General features: G+C 39.7%; 2 protein-coding genes across 3 annotated transcripts; both read right to left on the reverse strand.

Annotated features, from left to right (window-relative positions):
* Positions 1 to 1,172: 1,172 nt before the first annotated feature.
* gmppaa (GDP-mannose pyrophosphorylase Aa) lies at positions 1,173 to 10,425 on the reverse strand. Of its 2 annotated transcripts, XM_084544826.1 has the most exons (13): positions 10,150 to 10,425; positions 9,305 to 9,402; positions 8,820 to 8,923; positions 8,377 to 8,569; positions 8,145 to 8,204; positions 7,923 to 8,053; positions 7,755 to 7,769; positions 4,761 to 4,895; positions 4,368 to 4,465; positions 4,235 to 4,281; positions 3,948 to 4,040; positions 2,996 to 3,164; positions 1,173 to 1,759 (listed from the first exon to the last, which is right to left on the reverse strand). In XM_084544826.1, exons 1-13 carry the CDS (start codon positions 10,187 to 10,189, stop codon positions 1,659 to 1,661), a joined length of 1,284 nt encoding a protein of 427 aa, XP_084400952.1. In that variant the 5' UTR covers positions 10,190 to 10,425; the 3' UTR covers positions 1,173 to 1,658. The 2 variants fall into 2 exon arrangements, with proteins under 2 accessions (XP_084400952.1, XP_084400953.1); XM_084544827.1 differs by lacking the exon at positions 7,755 to 7,769.
* A 505-nt stretch (positions 10,426 to 10,930) lies between these two features.
* pnkd (PNKD metallo-beta-lactamase domain containing) lies at positions 10,931 to 21,816 on the reverse strand. The gene is made up of 9 exons (XM_084545391.1): positions 21,643 to 21,816; positions 21,053 to 21,168; positions 20,084 to 20,196; positions 19,236 to 19,294; positions 17,318 to 17,410; positions 16,684 to 16,847; positions 15,338 to 15,424; positions 15,051 to 15,166; positions 10,931 to 13,595 (listed from the first exon to the last, which is right to left on the reverse strand). Exons 1-9 carry the CDS (start codon positions 21,798 to 21,800, stop codon positions 13,422 to 13,424), a joined length of 1,080 nt encoding a protein of 359 aa, XP_084401517.1. The 5' UTR covers positions 21,801 to 21,816; the 3' UTR covers positions 10,931 to 13,421.
* Positions 21,817 to 22,206: the final 390 nt, after the last annotated feature.

Here is a 22,206-nt window from a genome sequence, read left to right on the forward strand (position 1 = left end):
TGAAAAATACAGTTGAATAAGCAACAGCTAGGACATTTAGCCTGTATTTTTCACGTCACTGATTTCCAATTATATTTGTTTGAATGCATCTCATTGCCAGACAATAACCATGAATATAACTTACGTGCAAGCTGCAACTAGGACAATGATAAAGGAGTAGCACAGGAGGAAAAATATGCACTTTTTAAAGTCCATGTTGACTGACAAAGGTGCGGACACACGCCTCGTGGCAGCTGATGTGTCGCCTGGTTCACCAAGCTAAAAGGCCTTTTGTGTAGACAGGAGGGTAAAAGGTTTGAATCCAGCTCTCGTCAAATGTCACCCTTGCCGCCTTTTCTCCTGATGGTATATGTCACTCTGTCCTGTATATTTTGGGACTTTTTAACACCTTTCTTTGTTGACCTGCTCAGAGACGAACACAGACTATGCTTCTCACAGTTTCCCTAAGACACGGATGGAAAAAAATAAAAAATAAATCTTTCAAGCTTTCAATAATAATTGTAAATAATATTGGAATTTAGATCTCCTATCTCTGCCCTCACTGTGAGCAAAATTGTAGTTTTACTGTTATGGCCTATTGAATCCATTAAATTTTAAGACTGCTTTTCACGTGAAGAGCATTGAGGTTACGGCCCAGTTAACAAGGATCCCATCAGGAGGATTAAAAACACTGTAATGATGGCCTTTAGATTGAGATGAAGCAGCTTTTTGAGTAAGTAAGGCACCTGAATCAACACTCCAATGTGCAGTTACATTTAAAACCCGAAATAAACTCATCATGAATGAAAAATTCACATTAACGAGAAGAGACTTGATTAAACTATATTTTGCAGCACTTCTAGTATCACAGTTTACAGCCCTCCTTAATAGACACTCTCGTTGCAATAATTGGAACAAAAGTACTGAAGTGATCATGAGTGCTCGAGGGCTTAATAAGTAAATGTTAATGTGCTGCATACATAAATTGGAACACTTTCTCCAGTGATTGCGAATGCACATTTTAAGTATCTAATGTCGCAGTGTCTACGGTAGAGTCTTGGGTGTCCCCCCCCCCCCGCTGCTAAGTTCACATTTTAAAAAGCAACATTACTTGATTGCAATGTAAATCTCACGCCTGCTGATTTATTTTGGTGGGAGTCGAATTTTGAGACTAACAATGCAGCTCCTTTTTAATCAGAGCGCCACACAAATAATCACCACGAAAATATTAACAAGAGTCGGCAGCCGGTGATTTTTATTTTCCAATAATTCCTCTTCTCGCGTAGAAGTAACAAGTCAAGTTTCTCGAGGATGCCCTTGAGAAACAGAACACAGCTGTCTATAAAGTTTCTTTTTTACATAAAATTACATCCAACTAAATATATTACACTAGTGTCAGCAATAATTTTACAGTTGGGTAAAGTTGATAAAAAACCAATTTGGCGTGACAGCACTTCTCAAGGTGAATCAACATGCATGATTAGCCTCTCTCTCATGTTGCTGACACCCAATGTTGCATAAAGGCTTCAGGACAAATATATAAAAATCTATCTATAATGAGTGTTCTATAAATTCTGTTTTGACATCTTATATACAGTAACTCAGAGGCAGTGTCAGCGGTCTCCCAGCAGCATCCTTCATCAGTAGCGGTAAGTGGACAGAGGCTTGAGGAAGATTAACTAGAGAATAATTTGGTTTTTGAAGCTGCGGTTGAGGTCTTTATGTGGGAGGACAATTGAGTTCAGTATAATCACCTCGGAGGGGATGGTCACGTTACAACCTGAGGAGACAAAGCAGGATTGTATTAAGTCTGTGCGATGATGTACGGGTGTGTGGAGGACAATACACTGCAGTTTCAACTCTCACTTTCACTCCTACTACCAGACAGCATCTGAGTCAGATGCAATAATGTGCTCTTTTGATTATATTTGTAAAAACATGTGATACAACTACACCTAATACAAGTTTATAGAAATGTACTACACCAATGCTCGTAGAACCCGGGGCTACAATATATAACCAGCATTAGCTGAGCAGCTAGGCATCGGCAGTGGGTGGCATTAACGCGCCTCCAAGTTGGTTTCTTGATATCAATCCATTATCTATTCCCGCTTATCAACAGAGAGTCACGGAGGGCCTGGTTTAACCAACCACCAATACATCCAAAAGAAGGAGGAGGTAAGTGGCCATAGGCAGGTCAGTTGGCTATTAATTAAATGTTGCACATCCCGTGGTCGTCGGATATAAAATAGCTGGATGTGCTAGTGGCTTGCAGCGTGATGCTACCTCTCATTGTGCAGAAGCGGGCTCTGGGAATATTTGCGTCCATATCTGTGCTCCCCACTCCATACTGACGCATCCCTACTCCTGACACACAGGATGTGATGCATTTTACATATTTGCTGTGTTTGAAAGGACGGATATAACACCAAAAAGACAGATTCCCCTGTCATCTTAGGAGAGCTGTGCAAACACCACAAAGCAACAAAAACACTACCATGGATAGGAACTCAGCAAAGCTTCTTTTGACATTTGGTAAAAGCAGATTTGCCATGGTGGCTACATGCAGCTAGAGAATTTGAAGGCAAATGCATCAATCAATTAGTTTCTGTCTGACTATACCTTTTGTAAAGCGGATTTACAAATATAGTATGTCAAATTACTATGCTGATAACTGCTTTAATTGATGATGCCAACATGGGCCTAGGACCAGCAGAGGACATCTTCCACCACCACCCAGGACTTCCCGTGGTGGAAGTACAGGTACTACAGGTACTACATTCCAAACCTCAAAAGGTAAATGAGTTGAACTATTATCAGCCAAATGTACTTTCACATATCACTGGATTATTATGACTAATGTATAAACATGTATGCTGAATTAAAGAAAAAAGAAAAATATTAAAGAAAAACATAGCAGAGCAAAAGGAATAAAACATTGTCTGAACAAATATAACTTGAAAACAAGTATTCATTCATCCATTCATTTCTCATTTCCGGGAATAGTTGCACTTACCAAGAATAGTAATTGAAGGTGTGAGTTTTCCCTCTCTGAAGAGCGTCTCACTGTCGATTTTTGCATAAGGATCATTTGGATTTGGGTCACTTGGGGTTCCTTCTACTCTTGCCCACTTGCCAATGGTACTATCCCATCCCACGATGCTGTTCAACACGCAGCAGTGGTCCTTCAGGAAGAGCAAAAAAAACAAAAAACATGCTGAGTTAAAAGTTTGTACATAAATCAAGAATCCATCAGCAGGTAATTGTATCATGACCAAACCATCACAGTGTTTCAGGCATCCAGATCTGCTCTATGAGTTACTGTTCCTTCATAAGAAAACAGAGCTGTACAACGGGGGAGTGTTTATGTAGAAGTATAACTCAACTAACAAATTCTCCCCGTAGGCAATGTGCGATGAAAACCAATAAGTTGCCAGCAGCATAAATTCATTTTTACTGGCGCAAAGTCATCACTGGAGACATGGGATTAAATTATGCCAGCCTCAAAATCGTTAAAAATGACATCTTTGTGAGAGGCACAGGCAACAATATTTCTGGTGTGACAGATTAGCGTGAAGATACATTTCAGAGAGGTTGCTGCTGAAGTGTGGATAATGTTACCAATAATATGTAAAGATGTCTCTGACATCCAATGGCCACATAAACTCACCTTTAACTCAATAAGTCTGGGCTCTGGTTTAATTCCGAACTTGATGTTTTATGCAGTGAAGGAAGATTTTCAGGTTCCTCTCATGTAACCATGATCAAAATCTTACCTTTAGAGTTAGCGCACCTGCTAATGTGGCAAACAAAGGCATGGCAAGATGTCAAATTACTTGTGATTAAAAAGCCCTAACGCAGGTTTAAGAAAATACCCCTTCATGAGTGTAAAGTTGGACCCGTGTACAGATTTATAACCCAGCACTTTCTTCCACTACATTTTGTAAACTATATTCAGAGGAGCTCACCTGTAGAGTGGCACCGTGGAGGATGATGGATTCTCGAACTCGGACTCCAGCACCAATAGTCACTCCAGTGCCAATGGATACGTTAGGACCCAACTGCACAGAAAAACTAATTAATTAGCTTTTGTGATAACAACTGCTCACGCCAAATTATCTTTTCCCGTTTATTTAGAAGTGGAGATGGACTCATGAAATATGCACATGTTCATATTATTTATCCATGAGGCTGTGCTGCCAGTTGGACATGACGTTTGCATTACTGTGAAACACAATGTGGGAAAACCCCTCACCGTAGCAGTGGGATCAATGTTGGCTGTAGGATGGATATAGACATTGCCTAGACAAAAGGGAAGGGAGAGTGAACGGAGTGGTTTGTGTCAATAAAAGCACGGAGCACTGCTAGACAAGGCTAATAAATAGTACCACTTATTTTGGGTCCGCCCTCTTTATTCGTGGCCAGTCTTTCAGGATGAGTTGTGTGATATTGGTTGAGGTACAATCGACTCGCATAAATTGCAGACCTGAGACAAATGACATGAAGAAAACAAACAAAAATAAAACCGATGAAGTTCATTTCCAGTGAATCAGTAGTGTATATTGTGTGGAGTTTTAATATGGCCGTGTCAGCCCTATTTACATGCACTGAGGAAACTTCATCAGTAAGTATTTAATATTATTAAATACTTCTTAAACTAGGTTTGGAAACTGCACATCTCTGCTCTGGTCTGACATCTGGCAGGCTATAGGGCTGCCTGTGTAGAGGTAACTAATTTATGTCCTGTTTAATGTGACAGCGTTTATGACATATTTGCTCACCCTGCAGATTTAATCTGGCTCCAGAAGCTGAGGGTTTTATACACGTAGAGTTTGCCATGTCCTGCCAGGGCAGTGAAAATGTCCTGCTCCAGCCTGATGGCCTCTGCTCGGTGCCAGCCATTGGTTGGCTCCTCTCTGCAGAGAGACATATCATCAAGTTACAGCTCTCATATAATAAGTTAAAATCTTGTGCACAAAAGTTCGATTTCAACCCTAGACAGACCTGGAATTCATGAAAAAAACTGATACACAGATCAGCCACGACATCAAAATATCTGACATTGTTCATTACAAACCTATAGTCCTGGCATGTGGATGCTACTTAAACATACACCACCCTCCTAAAATGCTTACCAGGCAAATCCCCACCCCATAGCAACAGCACTTCTACACAAAATTAAGCAGGCGCTTTTAATGTTGTGGCTGATTGGTGTATACTACAAGCTGAAAGCATTTTTGTGTTTCACATTTTAATGCAATATCAAAACTAAACTCAGTCTCTAGTAGTTTTAGGAAGTCCTGAGACGTGTTATTCTGTTAAAAAACACCTCGGTGGCTCCAGTAGCTCCAAAATCTCTTCGAAAAGAATTTGCTGGCCTACATCCCCAGGATGAAATGGGAGCAGCGACTTAAAATGCACCCCTGATGCTAACCGAAGCTGATTACGTAGTAGTGATCTAAAAGTTAAGTCAAAGTGTCTACGTGTTCTGTGTTAATCAGGGTCTCTGGCATTGTGAGAGCCCCAAGATGAAACGGAGTGTTAAATATTGATGAAAAGAATATTTTAAAAGGCTTGCACCCATAATCGAAGTTTTCCCAAAGAGGACGGGGTGTGGTTAGAGGCTGAGCAGTCCCTGAGAGACAGCAGTAAAAGCCTTTTATTTTCTATCAAGTATCTCTGATGTGTTCAACTATTTTGCTGATTCAGAGCAAAGCTTGATTTAAGAGCAATCGATGCTAGCAGGTGAATTATGCACAGTGTGAGTTGAGCTCTTATAATATATTTCCAGTGTCCTTGGTGTGCTAATTTTCCAGAGCCAACGTGAGAACGCAAAAAGTGATGCGTCAATAATAAAAACGTACATTGATTCCATGTGTTATTTTAGCTCTAGTGAGAGACCGGGGTATACTCTGTTCACATGCACATTTCTTTAACGTTCAGGAGAAGAGCGCATCTGGAAGTGTACTAACTAACTCACTAACTAACTCACTAAGAAAACAAGTATCTGTGACGTTACAGTTCACAGGTAACTATGAAATGCAAGGTTTCTATTCTGGAGGAACAGCAGGGACAACATTAAAAAGACACAAGAAAGACACAAAAATAAACACAAGAAATTACAGTACATTTTCTGATGGTTACAAGATGAACAGACAGTTGTAAAATGTAGGATGCTGTTTGACACTCAAAGGAATAGATCACACTGGGGAAGACTGACAGTGACACGGAAACAAGAGACCAAGGAATATTGAAGAAATTCAGCAAGCTGTAGCAATGACAGGCAAAAAAACTTAGCTCCACTTTGGTGTGACACAACTGAGACGACGACCAGTGGGAGTGACTGACACAGTTGACTGACATGTGAAGCAATGAGTACCTTAAAATTTAATGCAAGAAAACGGGGTTCACAACTACAGTTCCTACCCCCGAATTGCAAAAATCAAACCAAACCAAAAACATGCTGATAGCGGGCTTAGATAGTTTTCTTTAGATGGAGAACGGTGACAGCAAAAGAACAATAGCAAAGGGTTTATCTTCTGCTTGTTTCAGTAGGAAACATTTGGGGTGGGAAATATATAAGAGGCAACCAGAGCCTTGAACGCCCAACAGCGACGCTATGAAACTTCATAGCAATGGGCGATGTGGACAGGAATTAACATTCCACGGTCTCTTGTTACCACGTCGCTCCTATTCCAAAAGGTCTGACATTTTGTGAAATGTTTTCTGGTGGAGCTGGACGAGAACATTGCCATTCAATAAATATGAACACCCTCCGCCAATGTGAAGCCCCAGTCAGGACCCAGGTTACCTTAATTTAGTAGAACAACTGGAACTAATGAACTCAGATCTAAAACATTTCTATAAGATGTGCATACACTGAAGAGTAAACCGATAACATGTGATAACATGCGTCCTTGGCCATTCCTTGACTCTGCTCAGTTGCTAGGCAACAATAAGACACCACAGAACATAACCCAACGTTTTAGTGCAAAACGTCCAGTCTTTGTACAAAGCTAACTAATTGTCGCTTAATGCAAGAATCCAAAAAATTCACCCTATACAATTAAGCCCTTACTAAACAAGTTCAGAACAGTGCTCAGTAAACTAATCCACACCAGGTAAATCACTCCTTACTGCACTGTTACTGTATTATACCACCATTTTCAATCGGTTTTCTGTTTCCCAGAGCTAAATAAGGAGCAACCATCGTGACAGAGATGAAAATTGAAAACAAAGCAAGTGATGGCGGGGACAAACACCGATCACGACGGCGTGGCTTTTCCTTATCGGGAGACCGTTGAAAGAAGAGATGAGACTGAAGCTGGACACTGAAGCTGCTCTTGTTCAAGTTGGTATTTGTAAAATATGGATGTAGCCAATCACATTTACTACATAATCTGTTCTTGGAACGGTTTCTGACCTCAAGCCTGAATTTTCCAGAGCCTGTGTCAACTGTGTTTGTGTAATTACTCTTACTGACAGAAGGGAGAGACAAAAGTTACACACTGCTGCTTAAGAATTTGATGTTCGAAATCTCGTCATCTAACTATCAGACAGAAAGCCAAATAGCCCTAAATGTCTACCTATGAAAGCACTCGGCAACAAACAAAAATACAATTAAAAAGCCAGTAAATAATTTGGAAAGACTGTGCACAGAAAAGGGCCACGAATGTATTCACAAAGAATCTTATGCAATCCCAGCTTCATCACAGCTCACACCATACACTAAGTGCTCTATAGCCACACCATGCAGCCTAAATGTACCAACTTACCCATCATAGGGATATCTGATGATTGTATGAAGAAACAGAAAACACAGCCGGGAAGAGAAGGGAAGGGGGAAAAAAAAGACAAATGAAGAGAACCAAAGAAATGGAGTAAATGGTTTTTCCACATGCAGTCCCACAACCAGAACCCCAAGATGGGGAGCTACAACTCACAGCAACATATCCTGTTGATTCTTCTGGAAGACTGTGCCGATGTGCTGGAAGATCTCCGGGGTAAAGAGGTAGATACCACAGTTGATGATGTCGCTCACAAAGGTGCTTGGCTTTTCCACATAATGCAAGACCTGCGTAAAAAAACAAAAGAGCGGTTATTTATGATTTCAAATTTAAACAGCAAAGACTGACTAAGTGGCGAAGGAGACGGGGGTTAAATACCTCATTTGTTTCCTCATTTTCCACAATGCAGCCATAATTCAAGGACTGCTTTCTGTTCGCCTGATAAGAGAAGAATGTCAGTAAAATATGGGAAATAAACTGTTTGTCTCCTGGCATCCAAGAGCCGAGATCTAATGCAACTATTCCAACTGAAGTCAGGAAGCCAAACAAAGCCCTAGAGTAAAACCTTCACCACAGCTCTACACAGCACCAGCCGACAGCAAAATCTCACCGTTGTCCCAAGGATTACAAAGCTGTTTGGTTCTCCGTGCTCTTTCTGGAAGCTCAGCATCTCTGTGAGAGGAAACGCTGAGCAAACATCAGCATTCAGTACAAAGAAAGCCTCTGGACTGCCCGATACAATCTGATCTCTGAAGTGATAGATGCCCCCTCCAGTGCCCAGGGCAGCGTACTCCTGCAAATACCTGTGGTTCAGAGCCGAGAAGAACGACATGTCGGCATTCATTAGGCCATGGTGGTGCACAGCGGTAAAAAAAACTGGCTATCACTGGCACAGAAATATGACGTGAAAAATAAGTACTATACTGAAAAAAAGTAGTTATTTTTGAATATTTATGACTTAGCAGTACATTCTCATACTTCATACATTTGTACTCGTCTAATGAGTTAGCGAAGAGCTCCACTGTTTACCTGTCTTTGAGCTCTGTTTTTTACCTGATGGAAATTTTGAACTCCTGCTGTGCATTAAACAAGAATCTGGTCAGTTCTTCATTTGGCTGATAAAAGCCAATGAGCAAAATCTCCTTCATATTTGGTACCTGTGAAAATAAGTTAATAGTTAAACTGATTTCATCACGGACAACCTTCTGCATCACAAGCAAAGAATCTGTCAGGACCCACTACTAAATGAGAATACAAGCTCTTTGGTGGATCTTACCACCAGTTTGGCTAGCAATGATTGATTTAACTTGAATAGACACAAAACACAGGCCAAAAAACATTTGCAAATGAGGGATCACCTCTTGCTGCAAATGAACTACAAACAAAGCAACATAATAATACAGCCAGTTGGCAGTAGAATCTGGTCTAATGTTTGTTCCATAACCAATCAAAGATCCATGTAGTGCTGCAAAACCACCAGTATTTTTACATTACTACAATTGCAGTATATACAGTAAATGAGCGACAGTGACACTCACCTTGACACATGCTTCAATGTGGTGCTGGAGCATGGGAACACCAGCTACTGGAAACAAGGGTTTGGGAACTTCAAACGACAGCGGCCTGAATCTTGTGCCTGAAAAGCAATGTAGGTGATTACTCGCAAATCAGATTACAGAGGGGATTGGGCCCCTCGCCTGTGGATCTTCTTGCCCCGGGGATTTCAGTCAAGCAAACTGGCTGTCCTATCTTAAATCCAATCTTAAAAATCACTTTACTGATTGTATTATTTACATTTTTTTATCTTGTTTATATCTTGAGCTCTGGTTCACATTTATTTTTATGATATATTTCTACAGTAAAGCAATTTGTAATATTGGTTTTAGAAGATGCTATATAAAGTTAACTATCATTATTACAATGAACATTACTTTTTGTCAAGTTTCTGAAGACTCCATGAAAATTTCATGAAATATAAATTGTGTGTATTGCCGAGTCCAATATAATCCAACCATTTCACTGCGATGTTAATTTAGAGGGGTTGTGATCTTTAAACACTATGATAAGTAATCTGAGGTTTAAACTGGACTACGTTACGATTGGGGATACACAACGACATTATTTTAATTATGAAACTACAATTCTACTGAGTAGGCTTCACGTTGTTATTCGAACTGTTCAATGCAAAGGTGGTGCTGTTATTAAAATATTATAAGGCTACAAAGGGCGCTGTTTTGTGTGTGAGTGGTGTCCTCGCATTAACGTTATGCCACGTCAGTGATATAAACAAGCCCAACGAGTCTGTTAGCTTTAGCAACTTAGCTTTGCTTCAGCCACACGCAGCAGACTTTAAAAACATAACAAGAATAAAGTGTACCCTCACCTTTCTGGGGGCCTCCGATTAAAATGACTGCCTTCAACATCTTGACTGAGGAGCTGTTTTGTGACAGACCACCTGCCAGAATACAACCTGCAACAGCTGAGCGACTACTTCCGCATCCACTTCCTGCTTGTGACGTCGACGAGATTACCGTAAAACTTGTATGTAATGGCCAATAAATCGGACACCCCAAAGGAAAATATGCAACTACGAATTATTTTCAAAGGAACACAGAACAATCGAAAAAAGGCGATTGAAACATCTGGATAAACGCTGTACTAATACTGCATAAAAACTTGAATAAACGCTTATGAAAAAAAAATAACCAACTATGGTTCATATTATCACATCTCCAGCAAAATCTACATTTTTCATGTCAAGGAACAGCAATTTTTTTAAATTATAATTTAATATGGAATGAAGGGAATTTGCCTTTAACAGTCTCTAATGCATTAATTTTATACAGAGTATGGGGATTTTTAGCGCTTTATTGTTAAGATTTTTGGGTTAAAATATGATCACTAAGACTTTATGTATAGACGTTGCACACACCAGGACACAGAACACTGGTTCATAATCCTACAGCTTGATGTATTATTTTATCACATTTGACTGAAAGTTCAGTTCACCTTCCTCTTTTACACAGAGTGTCTTGTGCATCTGCGTAAAGTAGGTTATGCTCTTATTTGAGATGAGGATGTTATAGCAGTCGGGGGGGGGGAACTCAGCTGCCAGTTCAGAACTTATAAAGACAACAAATAACACACACACACAGAGATCTAATGGAAGAGTTTACTTTCATATTTCCTCATTAAAACATAACCTGAAGTAAAACAGTCTCCCATGCGGTGGTATTCATAACTCAAACATATGCAAATAAGGTGTGAATCGGCATCAAACAAACAGAACAACATTTTAGTCAACAATCACCAGGGGAGAAGGTGCTCATACAAACTCTATTTTTTTTATTTTTCCAAGAGAGGCTGAGGAATCTGACGTGCTTTCAAACCTCCTCTCCAAAGTTTCTCAAGACGTTTTTGCATTATGGCTGCTCCAAGTCTAAACAGAGGTTATATCACATTATTTTATATTTATATATTCAAAAGAAAGAAAAAAAGAAAAAATACAAGACATACAAAAAGCCAAAAAGAAATGTGCATGAGAAGAGGACCATATTTTCCTTCATAGTTAGGGCCAATATCCAGTCTTCTTATGAAATCCAAATCTTTTCAACCATTTGCGTGGTAGCCATCCAAAAAACAATGCATAAGATTTACCACCCTGTACTGGCAGAAGTACAATCTAGTACCCATAATTCATTTTTTATTAGTCTATAATCATCTGAAAATGACAGTCAGCATCATCCTCTGCAGTAGAGTCAATAATGTTGTGCACCACTTTTCTACATTTCTACAAGCCAACACTGACTCTGAATGGGCCCTTTCACATTTGTAGTTACCACTGTAAGCTTAGAAAAGGAGGAATAGTCAATTTACTGCAATCTACAATCTTACCAGTAGAAGGCACTAAATCCTACACACTGGTCCTTTAATAAAGTAATTCATCCAAATTATGTTCAATAAGATTTAAAAGGAAATGAACTGCAAAATATACAATATGTCATTTACTTACACATTTAAATAACGTCTGGAAGTTAATGAAGACCCTGATACACAACCACAACATTAATGACCACAAAATATCGATTCTCCCACAGAAAGCTGGCAGAATGACAACAACAGATTACTTGTGGTCCATTAATTAAGAGTGTAAAGTTTCAGTTCAGCTGTTACGGAATTAGCAAACTAGCAATGTTAACAGTACCACCATGTTTTTAGTGTGGTCTAAAAAAGAAGAGGGATTAAAGTGTCTGATCCGTCAGTGCTTATGCTGACCAGCATCTAAAAGCCAAGCAGATTCACAGCATTATAAATCCAGTAGTATATCAAAATATATATAATAATAAGTTTGGATTTCAAAAGTTTTTATACAGTTCACAAAAACATCCCTTCACTTAATTTGATTGCCACAGTCATTGGCATATTATACTCTCATATTCAAAATAATATCAATTCAATCAGCATCTCACCAGTTTTAAACATCAGTCAAAACGGATTCCTTACACTATGAATGTGTACATCCTATAAGCGATATTATCTTCATTATAAATGCAGTTCCACCGGCTAACATGTGACTTCTTCCCTTCAACAGTAATTCAGTTATGTTTCATACATTACAATACAGTCGAAACCTTCACTTAGTTTGCTGCTCACATTCATGCAGTGAAAAAACACTTGGAAAACACAGATTTAAATGAGGAACAATTAGTTCAGCAAAAACCATTTGCTGAGAAGCACAAATGAGATACTTTTTAGAAAATATGTGTTTTACCTTGGGCCAACTTTTCTTGGCATAAATTATAAAACAAAAACTATGTGGACAGAAACAAACAATGCAGGGCAAAAAGCTCAATAACAGCACGTAATGTTAGTAACACTGGTTTTAGGTCAACATAACAATCTGCACTGATTCAGTATTTTAAAGCATCCACATGAAAACTTCATGTACAGATTTTTGTTCAGCATTGGGCTCACTTTAACACAAAGAACAGACAGCACATTTAAATTAACGGTACCATTACTGTTGAAAATAACACGACAATATTAAATATTCACAATCAAATACTCAGATCTCAAAGTTCATTACTCTTCAGCAGCGCTGCAAACCTGGGTAACAATTATGGGCTGCGTACCAAAGATTGTCATGGGAGCCATTTGAACACTCGTCCTAATAAATTACCTAGACTATGGAGTAAACTATTCAGTACCTAAAACACTTAATTATTCATTGTAGTGTATTGACGTGTGTTTCATAAACAGAATCAGAAATCAGGTTGTACCTACTTGTAAAATCAACAAAACTACTCAGGCAAAACTACATTATTATTTTAAATGCAAAGTAAAAAATGCAATAAATGAGCACTGCTCTGTCCACAAACACAAAATGACTATAATTTACAGCATGTGGAGAGGTAAGAGGACAACTGATAGTCATACATAATGATGAAGACTATCTTCCTACTGGTCACTGATACAGTCGGTCAGAAACTACTTAATTAAAAAAAAAAAAAAAAGAACTTTTTTTTTATACAGTACCTCAGAGATCAGCTTATTTTACTAAAATCCAACTGAAGGTCTCTGCTTTCATACCACCGTCTAGATGTGCAGGTTCACTTGTTCGTGTGTTCCCAGCAGTTGAGTGGACTTCTCGTCATATTATCTCCTGTTGTAGAGGTCTTTGCGTTTTCGCAGTTTCTCCAGCACTCGTGCCCTGAACTGGGTCCAGTCTTCATCCTGGAACTGCTGGACACCCAAAGCCAGGTGGAGGTCAGCAGAGTGGCTGCGAAGGAAAGGATTGTACTGCTTCTCTTCTCCGATGGTGGAGGGGCTCTGGAAGGGAATTGCACTGTAAAAAGCAGCCCTCCACAAAATTGTTGTGCATGGTCTCTCTTGTGCACGCTGCAGCCACAATGATTTGCATGCCACTAACTCATTTGCAGAAAGGGATTATGGGTAGTAAGTGATTCTTGCCAACTTAAATCTGCACAGCTTTGCACTTCTGCTTAGGTGTAATGATTCAGCTGCAGTAAGACTTGTTTTGCCTTTCATTTTATGCATTTAGTTAAGCATAATTCACAATGATTACAAGTGCAGTTGATAAAACCCTGGAACACAGGAGCTTAAACAAGGAGCACGGTCAATGGATTCAAGTGGTAATGGGGAATTCTGCACATCCTCTGTTCTACCACAAAGCACATTCAAATACATAGGAAATTAATGTGCATCCAAAACAAGATTTGTTCATAAACCTAGCCAAGACTGGGTATCACAGACAAGCCACTGTATATTTTACATTTTAGAAAGGTAATAATCCAGATGATAGGCCAGACACAGTGTAAATAACAAACATGAATGGTTTCTGAATACCATTTAGCTGCTTTAGTTTCAAGGACCTGGCTCACTGTCACCATCATGGCTTACTGGGACACTTGAATAGAATGGAGCCATTCTTAGTCCGATTAGCAACACCCAAGCTTTTCCTACTGTGACAAGCCAACGTCTGTCTGAAGTCAGACTTACTTTCCTCCTGCAGTAACATTCATAACCAGTTATAAATGCAACAGTGTTGTTTTAAAGTCTCTCTTTAGGGTGCCTAATATAAAAATACACTGTCTCTGAAACCAAGTTTTTCAGCACAGAGAGATGTTTTCCCTCACTGTAATCAACGACCTGGATACTTGGCTAATGGTGCATTAGGTGAAATAGAAATTTAGTGGTTTGGTGCATTTTAGATGCCTTCCTCACAGCTCATAGTAGTGCATGTTTTAGGTAGGTCAGCTATTAGTAAAACTCTTTTGGTTTCATGTATGTTTCTTTACAGTCAACCTGCTCTTTATGTTCATGTAAAAATATAAAAATAAATCCTTTAAATCATGGGAAATAAGATTAGCCACATTTCATGCACCAAACATATCCACTATGCAGACAGTCTATTGTTCAATAAGCTTTGGGAATGGAAGTTGTCAAAATTCAGGGAGGTGCAATCTTGTGAAGCTGCCTCTTGTACCATGTTGTATTGATAACAGATTAAAAACTAATCTAAATTCTGGATAAGCACTTCACTGAACAGTAAACCTTTGCTCTACTGCCGAGTGTATCACACATGAGACCCGACTGTGAGGCAGGAAGAGGTGAAAGTGAGAGGGGGTGGCGTGCACTTAGGGCATTGACAGCACGTATACTGTACGCAGGTGATAAGCCCTTCTTTCCAGGAGCTGGACAACATGAATCCTTTTTGGGATGGTGCTTGAGAGGCATGACAATGGAGATATATATAATTCTCACCGTGCACAGCTTCTGGCCTCGCTGCTGCAGCACCCACTGATATTTATTTTCCCTGGCAGTGTTGCGTGGCTCAACCTCAGCAGCAAACAGCAGGTTGTCCTCTGCATACTCATGACCTGTGGGATAACCAGCGGACAGACAGACAAAAATCGTGTCCACATGTATACCCATAATTAAAAGCTTAAACTCTGTAGAAGTCCCTCTGCAGCCTCTCCTTGTGCTTTAACTGTATACGCGTGCAATGCTTCTACAGTAAAACTCAAGGTGGAAAAATAAATCTCTCCTACCAGGCCACAGAAGAGTGTCATCACTTAGGGAGCCAACTGTGTCCAGAGATGACAGCATTGTTGTGGCAGTGCCTTCAAACATCCTCCCTGAAAACAAAAGGAACAGGTTAACAAGAGGTCAAAACACAACGTCTGCAAGTTTTTGACAATATCGTATATGTATTTAGAAGGCCAATCTAGACTCTTTCTAGGATTGCATTCATTGTTTTATATTCTAAGTATCAAAGCCTTTTTTAAATTAGCTAGTTGTTAAAGAGGTAAAAACAAGCAATTTCACACAGAACATCAGTCAAAGTAAAATATATGACAAATAAGCATTAAGCATGTTTTTATCAAAACAGTAAGCTGGTTGTATGCTACTGTGCAAATGCTATTCTCTATCAAATAAAGGATGGCTTCATGGTGACCAAAACCAGTCCTCTAAATTGACAACTGTATTTATTTTTAATAATTACATAAAGACAATCTCTCACTCTTTGTGATATTTGGACTACTGCATATTTTCTAACATTAAATTCCTCATAGCCTCTAGTAAATATGAAAATAATAAAAATGTCAGTAACAATGTAATGAAAGGACAAAAAAGTTAAGTATCTAACATAAGCCATGTCAAAATAAATATTACACTATTTGCCTATTAAAAAACAAAAGTTGCATTAGCACTGGAAAACCAAAACTCATTTGCATTTTTAGATGAAATAAGAAAAAGTGTAAACTGTCTTATAAATGACACAAACACAGCTTGTCTTGAGGCCCTTGATCAGTATGCAAACTACTACACATCAGGCAGTACAGACGGATCGTAAGCGCTCCCATTAGCTAACTGATAAATAATCACCACATTTGGTTTATTTGAAGCAGGCTTATGTTTCTAATTCCATCTGTTTGCGAATCAGTGGTATCATTCGTCATATTTTATTACTGCCACTGTCACAGTTTGTCTTGTTACAGACACTGTTAATGCAAACTCAACACAAGCTGTATGCATTTCAAATTAAAATCTCAATGGACAGACGCCTGTAACTTTATAAGAGAACTCTTATTGTGAAATATTTGCAGGTATACTGTATGGCCGTACAGCCATACAGTTTACCTATAAGCGCACACACACACACACACGTCCACCCCAATTCTTCCTCAGGCTGTATTTGGCCATTATCGGAAAGTACTAGTTTCTGAGGAAATGCTATTTCTCTTTATATTGTGTTCTCATCAGAAGGTACAATAAGTAGAGTCCACTTCAAACAAACCCTGTTAGTCTGCAATTCTTCTGTGTTTAGCTGGAAGCAAGAACGATTCATGAACAGGTCATAACTAACATGGATCCCAATCACTGTACAACTCACCACATCCTGATAGGAACACCAGGTCACCAGAGAAGAGGCTGGAGGGGGCACCAACTGCTTGACCATCGAGGAGGTAGATCATATGTCCCACTGTGTGTCCAGGAGTAAAGAGGGCCTTAAAGTGCATTCGGCCAACTGTTACAGAGTCTTTGTGTGAGAGAGGGCTGAGAAGGAAGAAAAAATATGCAGCTACGATATCAACACAGTACAGTTGTTTTACTACAAATTAATATACAAGTGAATTTAAACACAGAACAGATATATGGGTAGTAAAGGCAAAGACGGGTAAAGAAGTAAATAACTGATTATACAGCTACTGTTTTTACTCAGAAAAATTTTAAAAAGCACGTGCCTGCTCTTAAATACAAAAGGCATCCAATTTTAACAAATACAGTAAAAGCTAGGTTTCAGGCTTATGTCTTTAAATCTTTACGTCTGGTGGTTTGGATGGTGTCTAGCTTAAGATGACCCCCACTCTTAAAGGCCACAACGCCCCGAGCAGTTTATCATACCAGAATAATTCACTGTGAAGTCAGCTGCTACGAGCACTGACAGGGGAAACAAGACAGGCCTCAGTAGAGTAAGAATGATTCAGTGAGAAGCTGTGTGCCACACTGTACAAGCAGCGACTTACTGTGTGAGGCCTGGAATGTTATCAGCTGCGCTTCCATACACGCGGCATGAGCTGTGGAGCCTTTTCAGCCCTTTGTTTCCCCCACTGTGGTCCCTGTAAATGGAATAGAAAGCCGTGGATTGCTATTTGTCTAACATACAAATACAAACAACACATGCTTAACTACATACCTAGCCCATATTCATGGTTTTGTTAATCCTGGTATACCAGGCATGCAAACTGGTCAGGGGTCAAAAAGGTGAGAAGAGTGTGAAGAGGGAAATGGCCACGAACACCCCCCCCCCCCCCCCTTGGTAAACAGAGATTTACAAAGACAACAGACTACAAATTCACTAATTTTTACCAAAAAAAAAACTTTTGAGCCATTGAGCCTGAACAGCTCAATGGCTGTTTTTCCTCGGGCCTGAAGGGCATATTTCACTGCTGGGCCTTTATTTTACTCAAGCACATCGCGGTCCAGGCCTTTATTGGAAGGAGGCCAGAATTAGAGGCAGGCCTTAATTTCTATTTGAGCAAAACGAACTACGAGTAGAATGAATAAAAACAAGATTTTGTGTCTATTTGAACCTATAAAATACTAGGTTCATTTATTGAAAACGTACCGTTACCATAACATGGTATGCATACAGAATATTAACAACAAATGAGCGGCGCGACGCGGTCGGAGCGCACTGAGGACAGTGAGTCCGCTGCCGGTCGGCAGTCGCGCCGGGAGCGAGTGGGACCCGTCCCTCCCCGCACGGAGAGAGGGCGCAGTGAGCACTGATTCCACGACCCCAGGGACCCCAAGTGAGATGCGGGGGGTCGCTGTAAAGCTCGCGGCCGGAGCCGACGAGCCACCTTCGCCCCGAGCACTTCCAGGTCGACCCAGAGCCGGTCGCGGCGCACCGCCACGGAGGAAATGCGCCCGGCGGGGGCCGGCCGACGCCGGGGAGAGGTCCCGCTGAGGGGATCCTCCCACACCGTGCCGCCGAAACCCTGACCCGCCGAGATGACCGGCCTTTATTTACCTCCGCTGACAGCGAGACCGGCAAATGTTGGAGACCCGGCCGCTAATGGAATACAGGCCAATATTAGAGGATTTACGGTATATAGAACATTATATTATTATATTATTAAAATATATTAAAATAAAAGTCAACGAGTAGGCTGAATCACATAAGTCACCCAATTTGGATTGAAAACGGCGAATTTCGCCGAAAGGTGAGGAGTTTGCATGCCTGTATACAATGCTGCTCAAAATATTTGTACCCCTCAGAATATTCTACTTTTCTGCATAAAAATTACTCAAAACATCAACAGATTTTCACACAAGTCATGAAAGTAGACGAAGAGAACCCAATCAAACACACAAAACAGGAATATTATGCTTGTGTATTTGTTTATACAGGAAAATGAGCCAATATTACATATATGTGAGGTGCAAAAGTGAGTACCTTTCTAGGATTACAAGTGGACAGATGAGCCCAAAGTAGAATTGTTAAGTTTAAATGAGATGTGTCATGTTTGGAGAAGAAAAAACACTGCATTCCAGCTTCAAACCTCATCCCGTTCATGAAACATGGAGGTAGTAATGTTCTTATTTGGGTCTGTTTTCAGCATCTGAGCCAGGATGGCTTGCAATCACTGATGGACAAATGAATTCTGAAATATACCAACCAATTCCAAAAGATAATGTCAGGACTTCTAAATGGGCCATGCATACAAGTCATTCTACAAAAGTAATGTTTTGGGATGGCCAAGTCAAAGTCCTGACCTTAATCCAACAGAAATGTTGTGGAAGGACTAGAAGTAAACAGTTCATCAGCAAGTAGGTGGCAAGTGACACTGTATCTCCTCATGTTATTTCTATATCAAATGGTGAAACATAAAACCGCACATTAATATAGCAAGACAATGTGAAATCTGTAAAACTCACCAGTGCTTGTGTGTACACAGTATTGCTTCTAACATCACACCCTCTTCCTCAAGGACCGTCTGAAAAATTACAATGATATTTCAAAACAGATGTAAAAAAAAAAAAAAACACCTTCAATCCCCATATACAATCAATACTTCTGCAAAACTTTATTCAAGAGGGCACAAAGCTGCCGAACACTTCAGACAGTCGACACTGGTATTGTACTGAATACACTTATATAACATGCGTATTCACTGCAACTATGACCACCGATGATCAACAGATGACTGTGAGGCAACAAAAACTGAATGTGCACTGAAAACTGATGCAGAGTGTGTCCTGTAGAATTACAATCACGCACACACATTTCGTTAAACCTAAATACCGTTATTCCCACTGTACCCGCATGAAGTCGTTTTCCCAAAGCCATTTTCTGCATTATAACTGTCATATTAAAACGCCCATCGGATCATGCTCCAGTATATCTCAGCTTATATTGCTCCATATAATCCTGATATTGATTTTAGTTTCTATGTGGTCTCGTTCGGGTAGAATTTATTTCCAACCCTTGGCGGTACTTCAGAGATATGGTACTCCTACAAAATGTTACTGGGATAAAATCAAAGCAACCTTTTTCTTTTTTTAAACAGATGATGCTGCTCTGAAAAATATTTGCCACGTCTCGACTTGTCTGCTGTAATGTGTTGCACAGAGAAACAGGCTTGTATTGCAACGTTAAAGTCTAACAACACAATTATTGTTCCATAAATGGCATAAATATTAAACCAACCTGCAGATGTCAACATGTCTATTGGTGATATCTACTGTACATATCAAACTCAAAGCCTCACAGCAGAGGCACTCACTTGAACTGATTGAGGGTCTGCCGGGTCTACAACAACTGCAACGCTGGAGGCTGTGTCAATGACAAGGTAGCTGTAGTTGTCTGAGAGCACCGAGATTGGAATTATTTTAATACCTGTGTGAAGAGAAAGAAATTAACTGATTGATTAAGCATTAATCAATATTGTTTTAGAATGATAAAAGTAAGCATGTAGTATTAAATGCATACACTCACTTGCCAGTTCATTAGGTGTACATGTGAAAATGAATGCATTGACAATGAATGAATGAATGAATGAATGAATGAATGGAGGTTATGGTATTCAGCATTTGCTTAAAATAACATAGAGCTGTTGATTTAATTGTATTTTCATTTTGGGCGCTGTGGTTTGTAGTACTATTGAACTGTATTGTGCTGAACCGACACATTTTTAATTTTAGTCAGTGGGCTAGGCTAAATAATAGAAACACTTTTGTGTTTAATTCAATCCAGCTTAACCACAAAGTACATCCAAAGTACAAGTACAAAGTACATCCTCCAAATGATCAAACAGTTCCTTTCTGGGGCTGTTTCAACAGAAAATGAACATTATAACAGTCATGACAGGGGGTTTAGTGCAGGACAGTTTTATTAGAATACATTTGTGTATGTAATGAACTGGCAAGTGAGGGTATTGTGTAATACATCTCAAAGTAATGACAATTACTTCAATGTGTGTGTGTAAATGTAAATTAGTTTCCCATCTATGTGTACACGCAGAGGGTAGTGGGCAGCCATTCAAGGCACGCAGGGAGCAGTTTCGGTGTTCGGTGCCGTACTCAAGAGCACATCAGTCATGAATATTGAAAGAATGCGAACCAGTGACCCTACAATCCCAATTCCACTTGTCTAACCAAGGCGCAAGAGTGTTTGTGTGGTAATGTCACCAGCCCCAAATCAAACATTAGCTGTGTGTACCTAGTAAATAGTAAAAGCTGTACTCGCTGCATACCATTGAACTCTACTGGATACGATGTGGAGTGCCCAGCAGGATAATTTTCTCGTGCTTTCCTCATTTGCCTCTTGTAGTACATGTAGCCAAGTCTGGTCCTGGTGTATAGTGTGTACCTGGGGAGCAGACCATATTATAATTCTTGGAAATACAGTGTTTTAGAAGAAAGGGAAGGTAATTCTAACATCACTATGTAGATATCATACTTGAAACAAGGATGTCACGCCTACTTTAGTGAAATATCTGTAAATTTAGTGTCGCAACGCTTAATGTGGGACAGTTTCAACACATAACTTGGTTGGGATGTAAACAAAAAAAACCTGCTAAAAATAAAGCTGCAGCGCCTGGTGTGTATGCCGAATAAAACAATAACCATTTTCGACTGAGAAAAGGCCTTTGACCTCGGTCCTCAGAGGCGGTACTTTGGTCATCTGGCGTCGCTATTTTAAATCGGAATTTATCTGAATTTTATCTGGTGCCATGACCCCTTCGTTATAAAAACGGCTAGATGTCGCTAAGCTACGCTAAATAGAATCACCAGGACAACATCAAAAATCTGGAGTTATTGAGGGAGTCCACGCTATACTCACGCGATTCGGAATAACGGCTTCTCTGTGCGGGCCATTATCTTGCTCAACAATTTTCTCCAAAGGACTTGTCCTGAACGCCTGTAGCGAACACACAAACATAGAAGACAGAAGAAAGATGCAGTGGCCACCAGCGTTAGCATCCAGTCAGGAAGCGCCATAGCCTCTGAACGGAACGTAATGACGTGTCAGCCCTACACGCGCCAAACACGGAAGTCAGGGGAATAATAATAAAATGGCAGGAAAATAATAACATTAAAATCTGATTAAAATATAGACCAAATGAATTAGTACAACCTTAGTAATACAAGCAGTGAAACTGTTTTTTTCTCCAGTCACCATGATTATGTTGTTCGAGAAAGCCCTCTAGAAAGCCCTCTAAAGTTTAAATAGTAGTAATTATTATATTAAAAAAATATACTAAAAAATACTCCAGGCTGTTAACGTCTGGACGTAACTAATAATTTAAAATATTGTATTATATTGTATTAAAATATTAATGTCATTATTAATCATTTAAATTATTATTATTTTGATGAACGAGTTAATTGTACTTTCCCATCATCT

This window comes from Chelon labrosus, assembly GCF_963514085.1.
Source record: "Chelon labrosus genome assembly, chromosome: 5".
NCBI lineage: Eukaryota > Metazoa > Chordata > Actinopteri > Mugiliformes > Mugilidae > Chelon > Chelon labrosus.

What these genes read in the sequence shown, in the direction of transcription:
- gmppaa (XM_084544826.1), bottom strand. Translation starts at nt 10,189, where the DNA reads ATGTTGAAGGCAGTCATTTTAATCGGAGGCCCCCAGAAAG. An exon ending in AGCCAGATTAAATCTGCAGG is followed by an intron (nt 4,466 to 4,760) that starts GTGAGCAAATAT and finishes CATTTGTCTCAG; the next exon opens with GTCTGCAATTTATGCGAGTC. An exon ending in TCCACGGTGCCACTCTACAG is followed by an intron (nt 3,165 to 3,947) that starts GTGAGCTCCTCT and finishes CTCTTCCTGAAG; the next exon opens with GACCACTGCTGCGTGTTGAA.
- pnkd (XM_084545391.1), bottom strand. Translation starts at nt 21,800, where the DNA reads ATGGCGCTTCCTGACTGGATGCTAACGCTGGTGGCCACTGCATCTTTC. An exon ending in TGACACTCTTCTGTGGCCTG is followed by an intron (nt 15,167 to 15,337) that starts GTAGGAGAGATT and finishes GTTATCCCACAG; the next exon opens with GTCATGAGTATGCAGAGGAC. An exon ending in GAGGCCAGAAGCTGTGCACG is followed by an intron (nt 13,596 to 15,050) that starts GTGAGAATTATA and finishes ATTCCCTTCCAG; the next exon opens with AGCCCCTCCACCATCGGAGA.